This window comes from Cephus cinctus, unplaced genomic scaffold, assembly GCF_000341935.2.
Source record: "Cephus cinctus unplaced genomic scaffold, Ccin1 Ccin1_scaffold0387, whole genome shotgun sequence".
In the NCBI taxonomy this organism is placed as follows: Eukaryota; Metazoa; Arthropoda; class Insecta; order Hymenoptera; family Cephidae; genus Cephus; species Cephus cinctus.
Window position 1 is genome coordinate 84720 of NW_014333071.1, and position 10420 is coordinate 95139.

At 42.1% G+C, this 10420-nt stretch overlaps 2 protein-coding genes and 1 long non-coding RNA gene across 8 annotated transcripts in view; all 3 read left to right on the forward strand.

The window, feature by feature from the left end:
* Nucleotides 1-400: 400 nt before the first annotated feature.
* Nucleotides 401-1500, forward strand: LOC112494278. The gene is made up of 2 exons (XR_003059533.1): nucleotides 401-1188; nucleotides 1266-1500. It is a non-coding gene; the product is annotated as an uncharacterized LOC112494278 (long non-coding RNA).
* A 3933-nt stretch (nucleotides 1501-5433) lies between these two features.
* Nucleotides 5434-8359, forward strand: LOC107267253. Of its 4 annotated transcripts, none has more exons than XM_015738712.2 (6): nucleotides 5434-5600; nucleotides 5824-6377; nucleotides 6452-6648; nucleotides 6771-7047; nucleotides 7120-7211; nucleotides 7298-8359. In XM_015738712.2, exons 4-6 carry the CDS (start codon nucleotides 6809-6811, stop codon nucleotides 7498-7500), a joined length of 534 nt encoding a protein of 177 aa, XP_015594198.1. In that variant the 5' UTR covers nucleotides 5434-5600; nucleotides 5824-6377; nucleotides 6452-6648; nucleotides 6771-6808; the 3' UTR covers nucleotides 7501-8359. The 4 variants fall into 4 exon arrangements, 3 of the variants coding, with proteins under 3 accessions (XP_015594198.1, XP_024940241.1, XP_015594199.1); XM_015738713.2 differs by lacking the exon at nucleotides 5434-5600 and having other exon boundaries at nucleotides 5616-6377; nucleotides 7298-7479; nucleotides 7545-8359; XR_003059532.1 differs by lacking the exon at nucleotides 5434-5600 and having other exon boundaries at nucleotides 5618-6377; nucleotides 6771-7025; nucleotides 7298-7479; nucleotides 7545-8359.
* A 1696-nt stretch (nucleotides 8360-10055) lies between these two features.
* LOC107267259 overlaps nucleotides 10056-10420 on the forward strand; it is a 1283-nt gene continuing 918 nt past the window's right edge. For all 3 annotated transcript variants that reach the window (XM_025084471.1, XM_025084472.1, XM_015738724.2), the window contains exon 1: nucleotides 10056-10393. In XM_025084471.1, the coding sequence (XP_024940239.1) occupies nucleotides 10202-10393 (192 nt within the window). In that variant the 5' untranslated portion in view covers nucleotides 10056-10201. The remainder of the gene's footprint in view (nucleotides 10394-10420) is intronic.

Here is a 10420-nt window from a genome sequence, read left to right on the forward strand (position 1 = left end):
TTCCCTCCCTGTCACCCTTCCCCGTAGGGCACTGGCTCGAGGAGCAACAACAAACACTCGCATCGAGGACACCGTCGTGGATCTGCCACGATGACCCAGCATCCCTGGATGGACCGCGAGAGCGGCTACGTCGCCGAGGCAGCGGAAGGCAGGGATGGCATGGGCAGGAGGAACACGAGACCGAGTCGCCCGTGAGATGGATGCCCCGCCACCACCATCACCACCAATATATGCAGCCCCGGTGCAGTCCCGTCACACGGGCAGGAAAAAGTCCCGTGTGACAGCGGCGGAGCCCTCTCCCTCCGAGACCGAGGACGTGTCCGGGAGGATTTGACAGGCCTGGAGGCCGCCATCTTGACCGGCGCGCGCAGCCCACACGCGTGCCGGCAGAGACCGAGGACGTGTCCGGGAGGATTTGACAGGCCTGGAGGCCGCCATCTTGACCGGCGCGCGCAGCCGGCAAAGCCAGCGCCGTGCCGCCGCCACGAGGCCCTGGAAGGCCCGGCAACACAGCCGATTTGAACCCGACCAATGCCCTGCCATGCCGGAACTGCCGACCAATGCCGAAGCGCGTAGCCCTCTCAGCTGAGCAGCCCCAGCCAATCAGCGAGGTCCTGGAGGCCCACGAGGACCCGGACGACCGGAAATCTCTTCACTTCGAGCCAGGCGACAGTAGAGAGTGTGCGATTTAATTTTCGGGTACGCTAACTATTTAAGAGCATTGTAAAGTGAGTGAGTGCACATTGGAATATCAGAGTGAAGAGCGCATTGCGTGAGTACCATTGAGTGATTGCGATCTCCTAGCTACCCCTTCTTCCCTCTCCGCCCTTAGCAATTGAGTCATAGATTTTGTAGGTCCCTTCAGGACACCACGAGCCGACCCACGTGGTCCGGCATTCTTCTAGTTTTCCTTTGTATTCGCGACTTGTCTTCCGCCGACTAACTCGAGGCCCGTGGTATATTGCGTGCGCCCTAAGTTTAGTATCGTGCGACCCTCCCCGATAACCCACAGCCCTTCCCACCGCTCTCACCCCCTTTTCCCTCTTCGCGTTCCAACCGAGGTAATTTAGAAAGAAGCTATTTTGCGATCAAGAACCTTCTTCCCTGAGACCCCCCTCACGGCTCCCTCCGCTAGCCGTGCCAATCACGTCGAGTAAACAAACGAGGACCTCTCGGGGTCACTCGTCGGTGCTACACCGTGACAGTAGCTGGCGCCCAGATATTGTTCCCCTCCGTTCCCCGACCCCCCTTCCCACCAATCCCAGGTGCTACACCGTGACAGTAGCTGGCGCCCAGATATTGTTCCCCTCCGTTCCCCGACCCCCTCCCCACCGAGCCCATTTAAAGCCCTCCGACGCCGCGTGCTCCTGAGTGAGTACACGCGTGCCTATTCAGTTGCGTCTTCTAGCCTAAGGTTCTTATTTCTAATCATATTCTCTCTTCTTTTGTTCTATTGTATCAACCCCATTTATCTCAATTATACTTTCTTTTCTTATCTTACCACGTGTTCCCTTCTTTTTGTCTGAGATCCCCCCTCCCGCCGGTAATCGAGATAGCTGTCTTTGTGAGGCCCTGGGCCTCTACGAGGTCCAGTACGTCACAGTGTAAAAAACTACGCCAAGTACAGGAGTGCTGTGTATTCCTCTAATAAAAAGTATTGATATCAGATTATGGAGGCCAAGTTCATAAGTCACTACATGTTTGCCTATTATATGATTTAGCACTGGCCCATCATTTTAATTGTATTTTCAAAATTTGTTATAACGTTTTCACTACTCTTTTACATTACTACTGCTTCCCGTAGTTGATTATAATTTAATGATCATTTAATAATTAATAAAACTTTAGGTGATTCCTTAACGAGTACTACTTGGCAGGTCCGTGCCAGGAATTCCAAAGTACTTACTTTGAACATACTAATAGTATCCTAAAACTATATATTTGTTATTAAGCTTTTACCGTGATTATTTTTGACGAGTTATTGTTAATAAGCTCTATATAGAATGTTAACATTGGTTTTGAGTTTTACAACTAGCATAATGAACGCAAATTTATGTCAAGAAATGCACGGACCCGCCAAGTAGTACTCGATAAGGAATCACCTAATCAAAACCAATGTTAACATTCTATATAGAGCTTATTAACAATAACTCGTCAAAAATAATCACGGTAAAAGCTTAATAACAAATATATAGTTTTAGGATACTATTAGTATGTTCAAAGTAAGTACTTTGGAATTCCTGGCACGGACCTGCCAAGTAGTACTCGTTAAGGAATCACCTAAAGTTTTATTAATTATTAAATGACCATTAAATCATAATCAACTACGGGAAGCAGTAGTAATGTAGAAGAGTAGTGAAAACGTTATAAGAATTTTGAAAATACAATTAAAATGATGGGCCAGTGCCAGATCACATAATAGGCAAACATGTAGTGATTTATGTACTTGGCCTCCATAATCTGATATCAATACTTTTTATTAGAGGAATACACAGCACTCCTGTACCTGGCGTAGTTTTTTACACGTAAGTGTTTTTTAGGGGATATCACAAGTTCTTGTTGGTCAACGGGACATAGAAGCTCTAAGCACTGAAATCTATATTTTCATAGATATAATATGTAAATGCATTATGATGTCGCTAATCAGAAAAATATATTGCGTCGTGGAAAATGTTTAATGGCATATAAATATAATTTGTAAGTCCCTTTTTTTTAGAAATGCATAAAGATATATACAAATTTTTAAAGAAAATGTAACCTTCAGTGCATATAAGCGTCGTTAATGGTGTCTAGCTTGTTGAAGCCGTGTAGTAATCGTAAGAGAGGAAAGTGTGCTGGATTATTTATGTACCTCAGGCCGTGCGAACAACAGAGAGGATACTATTTTTTGAGCGAAGCGCCAAAGCGTCGCTCGTTGCACACTTTTCTGGACACTCTCGATTTCTACGTCCGACACCTAGGTATAAGAAACTACAGAGCGCAACACTTGGACACCCTGAACTTCCACGTCTGACACCTAGATGCAGGAAACTACGGAGCGGAACACCTGGACATCCTGTATCTCTAAAAACTGTCACCTAAAATACGAGGAACTATGCCGAAGTACACATGTACATACATCCATACACGCGCGCTCCACATGAATGCTATTAAAAACTTAATAATTCTATACTGTTGTGAAAGCACCCTTATACTAACTGGAAATTTGGTATGAACGGTAGCTTAATTTCTACGTCCAACACCTAAATACAAGAAACTACAGAGCGCAACACTTGGACACCCTAGACTTCCATATCTAACACCTAGATACAAGAAACTACGGAGCGGAACATCTGGACACCCTGGACTTCCACATCCAGTATCTAGATACAAGAAACTACGGAGCGGAACATCTGGACACCCTGGACTTCCACATCCAGTATCTAGATACAAGAAACTACGGAGCGGAACATCTGGACACCCTGGACTTCCACATCCAGTATCTAGATACAAGAAACTACGGAGCGGAACATCTGGACACCCTGGACTTCCACATCCAGTATCTAGATACAAGAAACTACGGAGCGGAACATCTGGACACCCTGGACTTCCACATCCAGTACCTGGACACAGAAAACTGCGGAGCGGATTACCTGGACACCCTGAACTTCCACATCCAGTACCTAGATACAAGAAACTACGGAGCGGAACATCTCGACACCCTGGACTTCCACGTCTGACACCTAGATGCAGGAAACTACGGAGCGGAACATTTGGACACCCTGGACTTCCACGTCCGCCACCTAGATACAGGAAACTACGGAGAGGAACACCTGGACATCCTGTATCTCTAAAAACTGTCACATAAAATACGGGGAACTATGCCGAAGCACGCATATACATACATCCATACACGCGCGCTCCACATGAATGCTATTAAAAACTTAATAATTCTTTACTGTTGTGAGAGCACCCTTATACTAACTGGAAATTCGGTATGAACGGTAGCTTCACATATAAAGTGTATTTGATTGTGTTGTGTATTCGTAAATTACTTTTAAAGAAAATGTAACCTTCAGTGCATATAAGCGTCGTTAATGGTGTCTAGCTTGTTGAAGCCGTGTAGTAATCGTAAGAGAGGAAAGTGTGCTGGATTATTTATGTACCTCAGGCCGTGCGAACAACAGAGAGGATACTATTTTTTGAGCGAAGCGCCAAAGCGTCGCTCGTTGCACACTTTTCTGAACACTCTAAATTTCTACGTCCAACACCTAAATACAAGAAACTACAGAGCGCAACACTTGGACACCCTAGACTTCCATATCTAACACCTAGATACAAGAAACTACGGAGCGGAACATCTGGACACCCTGGACTTCCACATCCAGTACCTGGACACAGAAAACTGCGGAGCGGATTACCTGGACACCCTGAACTTCCACATCCAGTACCTAGATACAAGAAACTACGAAGCGGAATACCTGGACACCCTGGACTTCCACATCCAGTACCTAGATACAAGAAATTACGGAGCGGAACATCTCGACACCCTGGACTTCCACGTCTGACACCTAGATGCAGGAAACTACGGAGCGGAACATTTGGACACCCTGGACTTCCACGTCCGCCACCTAGATACAGGAAACTACGGAGAGGAACACCTGGACATCCTGTATCTCTAAAAACTGTCACATAAAATACGGGGAACTATGCCGAAGCACGCATATACATACATCCATACACGCGCGCTCCACATGAATGCTATTAAAAACTTAATAATTCTTTACTGTTGTGAGAGCACCCTTATACTAACTGGAAATTCGGTATGAACGGTAGCTTCACATATAAAGTGTATTTGATTGTGTTGTGTATTCGTAAATTACTAACACCATACAGAGTACAAATAGGTAAAGAAGGTGTCGTTGCTAGTTTTTTTTATCGGCTAAGGATAAGTGTGGGTGACTAAGCATGCGTGTTTTTTCAAGATTTTCTTTATTGCCAAATGATATAAACTAGGAACTATTAATCCACGCGCAGTATTTCAATATAAAGATGGCGACGACCACCTTGCGCGCACGTCGTTCTCATGGAGACGACTCGAGACTAGAGCTGTGGCGTCCCGTTCGAGGATTGACTAGAGCGCCGTGGCTTCTGCGGCGGCCGCTGAGCGAGACAGCTGCAGGGACGTGCGGACCGCCACAAAGGCACAGCAGTCAGCGCCATCTGTCGTGTAAAAAATGCGATGGACGTGCGAAGACGACGACGACGACGACGACGGAACTGAAATAAAATCATCTCGCTTGCCATCTCAATACGCCCTGATCTCGTATACTAATCGTATTGAACGTGGTGGCAATCAATTCAGGACCCTCAATTCCTATAGTGAATGTATCAACAACTTTTTCTCATGTATAGCGGTTAATAAGATATTTCGTTCCAAACACAGGTATAAGAGTTGAATCAAGTAAAGAGTCTCGGCGAGCTGTGCCCTGTACAGCCGGTTGCCTGTACTTGACGCGAGACTCGACCGAGTCTCTTGATTGGAGTCACAGACCACTTACTGGAGACACGGCACTCCCATGCTTTAGACTGTTAGGACGAGCAGCAGCGCCACCTTATGGGTAGGTTATATCACTAATCTATGCTTCACTATAGCCTATTTGGAGTGTCCCCCCCTGATTGGAGTATCAAAATGTTGTAAGGTGCAATAGACCTAGAGAGATTTTAATTGATATTCATCTGGATGGCGTGACTATATTGAAAAGTTCCAAGCTCCAATTATGGCCAATTATGGGTAAAATCTACAGCTCAGATTTTGAAACATCATTCTTCGTTGGTGCACAGGCTTTCTATGAAAAACTGAAATCTATATCTGAATACCTACACCAGTTCTGCGAGGAATGCTCAAGGCTTGCTGTTGATGGCTTTGATTTTGATGAAGACCATTATTCAATAAGGATCAGAGCTATTATCACTGACTCGCCAGCATGGTCTCTTGCTACTTGTACGAAACCTTACAATGGATTTTACGGCTATGAAAAATGTTTCGCACGTGGCACCCGTATAACTTGGACAACTGTATTTCTTGAGATGGATTGCAAGCTGAGAACTGATGTAAACTTCAAAGATAGAACTCAAATACAGCATCACCTAGATAATTCACCTTTTGAAGAATTGGGACTTGGAATGGTCACGCAATTTTCATTGGATTACATCCATCTAGTGTAATTCACATCTTGGTTTGTCAGTATCCACCACAATGAAACAACGTTTCACTCAGAACAAAAGTTTCACAATGGACAAATCATCTTATCCTAATCTGTCGAGTGGAAAGGTACAGAGCATGCAGAAACTCTCGAACGTCAAGAAACGTGCTGCAGATCACCAGGAACAAGATGGTTTGTATTTTAGCTCTTCAATATCTTTCAGATGACTGTCAAATTCATATTAACTTGTGTTCTATCTATTTCAGCTATAAACAATCAACAAAAGTTAACGACTTATCTGCCCTTCATCATTATTCCAGCCAAGAATTACAGTGATATTGTACAGTTGAACAGTACTGTACAAAATCAGCCCTAGCCGCAAGCTCGAAAATCCCAAGATTCGACAATCGACGTTCCAGTACCAGCACGAAAAATGTGTCTTTCAATGATGTTATCGATACTGGTATGTACAACCATCAGAAACTTGGTTCTATCGTTTAAGAATAAATATATGTATATATGTGTTTAACAAATACACATATTGAAATGAAATTTTTATATTACACTTGCATTTAAATAATGCAGGAGATGATGTCACTATCGAACAATTTAGTAGAAATCAGATGCTCGTGTATGCTGATGTCAATCCAGATTCACAAGACGAAAAGATGGACTACGATAATATTGAGATACTCGACGACGACTTATTGCTGGAAGAAGCAGTAGAACGAGGAACGTATTACTCGTCAGATTTCGAGGGATTGAATGACAGCGCAAAGAAAATGATAGATGACGATCAGAATAATAATTCATCCAATTATTCAAACAATTCGACTGAAGGTCGGGAACCGTTAGAAAACACGTGACTATAAATCTACAAATATTATAATAAGATTTTACGTTAACTGGATTTACATAACATTAAAATATCTAGTGAAGAGATTATTTCTTACGATCGTCGAATGGAGCCGATCAATCAGAAAGATGTAGGAGTGTGTAGAAATGTGCGACGAAACGTGTGTTCTGGTAAGCTTTTTTTAGTGGCTACGCTTAATTCGTAGGACATTTCAATATGGTCGATACGTCTAATGAATACAAATATATGATTTCAGATCAATGTAAACCGCATAAATTGAATGAAATCATCGAACTACTTAACGCTTCTGATTACAAGGTAGGAAAGGCTAACGTGATCGACTTCTCACGACTAGAAAGTTTTCCGCTGCAATTGATTAAGGCTGTTGAAGACTTTGAAAAAAAGTTGAAGGAGGACGAGTCTCTATTGGAGCTATACGTAAATATTAAATTCAATTGAAATTAAAGCTCGCTGTTATTTTATAATTATTTTCACTATCATAGTGTACCTATTGACTTTGAGAAAACGAAGATTGGTAGAATCGGTGGCGCAATAATCCCGAAACTGCCGTTCGAAGTGCATTGAAAGCTGTCTTCACTGACGAGGTAGCGGTACGGTATTCGTGGACTGGAATGAAGAAAACCACAAGATTTCGCAACACAAAATTGTCGATGGAATAATCGGTAATTGTTATCCCTACCGTCCTTCACCTCAATTGAGTGATATAAAACTAAAATTCGTCTCGTCGTCGCATGTGATCTTTCAACTAACTATTCTTTGCAACTATTCTTTGATACCAGCGAAAGAAGGATTCCAAAGCGATGGAAAAATAGTCCTCTTCTTTGACTTATTTAAAACTACTTTTTGTTACTTACTTCCTCTTCACTTTGTTAATTTATTTTAACTATAGATTTTTGTGTTCATATATTCCTTAAAAATGTCAAGATTAATATCTGATTTTTTAGCTGTCTCGTGATTGGCTACAATAGCGTCACGCGATATTCTATCGACATCATCTAACTTCTATGTCAGAATTTCTATTTCTTATTTTTCATATGATTATTTCATATAATTCATATAATATGCGGTCTCGTGGAACGATGATGCGACTCGTATGACATGCCGTATGATATTTGTATTGGCAACATTGCGATCACTGACAGCTATTTCACGGACCGTCAACTCGCTTTCGTTGGCTTCGTTTCGTAGTTCTTAAAACGTGATGATTAATATCTGTGATTGTTAATATAAGACTTTAAATTAATTCAATATAAAATAGATTTGTATTGATGCAAATATAGAACGATTATTAATGAAATAAGAAGTATGCATTTATTGTAACTGCATCTGTTGCAATAGATGATTAAACTGATACATGGAAATCTATTAGGAGAATTTATAAAGAGTTCATAGAGCACCTTTTACAAATTCTCTTAATACTCTTCTAAGTATGAGCTTAATCATCTTTTGCAATAGATCTCAATTTCAAATTTCCCGCTCTTCCTACCTTAAAACTACGTCTTTCATGAGATTTCCTACTCTTGTTCTTGTAAGACGACTTCAAGACATGAATTTTTGGGACATAAGATGTCTTGCAGATGTCTTTGCAACGTCTTTTAGTTAAATTTCAAGACGTCCATAAAATTCGGTAGATGTCTTGATGACGTCTTGCAGTCGTAAATTACGATTTCTGTCTCCAAATCAGAATTCAATGCTTTCAAATACTCAGTCTGCCATTAACGCATAAATAAAGTATATTCTAAACAATTCGGAGAAAGCTTTCTAGCCGCTACACGTGCATAAATATATGGGCTACAAAGAATGTAAGCATGGGCTATTTGTTTATTGCTATCCTAATTGAGTGAGTTTCTCAGGAACTCTCACTCCTGGCAATAAATCGAGTAAGAGATGACGTTGTCCATGTGCTTCCCCAAATAAGCTAAGGATAGGGTGTGCATGAGCCCTTTGTGCGTAAGACAAGACCCTCGATCTTGGGAACGGACAGCAAGACGCCACACACTGGCCCTCCACAAAGGGTAGTACGTATGAATGTGTATGAATGCGGATGCATGCATGAGAAGTATGAAGGACTGTATCCTTTGGGATCCAGAAGACAGTTCGATTTCTGGTGTTGAAGCGTGTACTTCTATATCGTAGAGTCAATTAGCTAGATTCAGTTAAGATAGATTGATTTAGACTAAATCACATTATAATTAAAGTAAATAAAGTTAGTTATAGTGCATATAGCATAGTTATAGTGCATATAGCATTTTTATTTCTAAAGCCTTTATTCAGTTGAAAACCCATAACATCATCGTACCAGAAATCAACGTATCTACAGAGGATTGAACACCGTTGGAGTGCTCATCAGAGCTTTGGTGGCTAACGAACCCACCTAGCCAAATTCACGCAGTCGAATCTGCCGCGAAAACGATAGTGGCGACGATCAGTGCCTAGTAACTTTGATGACGTCATGGATTTGCCAAATTGTTGTTGTTCGGAATTCCCTAGTCCTCCAAGGAAGAAGATACCCGACGTGAATATCCCTAGTCGACCATACATCCTAGGGATTTTCTAATATCACTAGTCTGGGGTTTGGGCACGTTTTGAAACAATCGTATCGTAACTGTTTATTCACGGCAATCCAGGGTGCAGATAGGTGACATAATCGGTCTATTGGAACACCAAGTCTAAGAGATCAAAGTTTCTTTATTATTAATAATTGCGTATCACGGACAAAGAAGAATTAACTGCCTCGTGTTCAAACTCACTCATTCCTTAAAACTATATAAAACTAAGTTCCCTAGATGCTTCTCGTCTGGGGAAAAACAAGCCGCCTGGTTTGTCCACCAGAGGTGCTGTGGACCTCAAGCATGGTTCTAAACATCGACCATACATGCTAGGGATTTTCTAGTATCACTAGTCTTGGGTTTTGGGAACGTTTTTAAAATGTATCGTATCTTAACCGTTTTGGAATAGTTGAAGTCGTACAAATTTTGTCATAAAACTTTTTGAAATAAAACGTCGCAGTTCATTGATAAACTAAAGATTTTCGTAATATCATTCCCACCAGACCCAACATTGGTCCTTCGAGCCGGATAGTCGGCATTTCACGGGTTTGTGGGAATTTGCAGTAATATCGAGATTACAGCACAGCACAATGGCTAACACGCGGCAGAGCAAAACCGTTGAACAATTGATCGAACAACAGAATTTGTATTTCGACTCGTATCGTCGGGTGTGGAACAAATGTCAAGGCAGTATTGCAACTACGGCATCGGTTCGTTATGCACAAGGGAAAAAGGTGAGCTTGGAAAACCTTTGGTCTTTGTTTCAAGCTAATCATCGACAAATAATGGACAATCCAGAACCATCCTCT

Excerpts from the sequence above, each read along its gene's own strand:
- LOC107267253 (XM_015738712.2), top strand. The coding sequence starts at position 6,809 with ATGCTCGTGTATGCTGATGTCAATCCAGATTCACAAGACGAAAAGATG. Across the intron at positions 7,048-7,119 it reads CGGGAACCGTTAGAAAACAC|TGAAGAGATTATTTCTTACG; the intron begins GTGACTATAAAT and ends TAAAATATCTAG. Across the intron at positions 7,212-7,297 it reads GCGACGAAACGTGTGTTCTG|ATCAATGTAAACCGCATAAA; the intron begins GTAAGCTTTTTT and ends ATATGATTTCAG.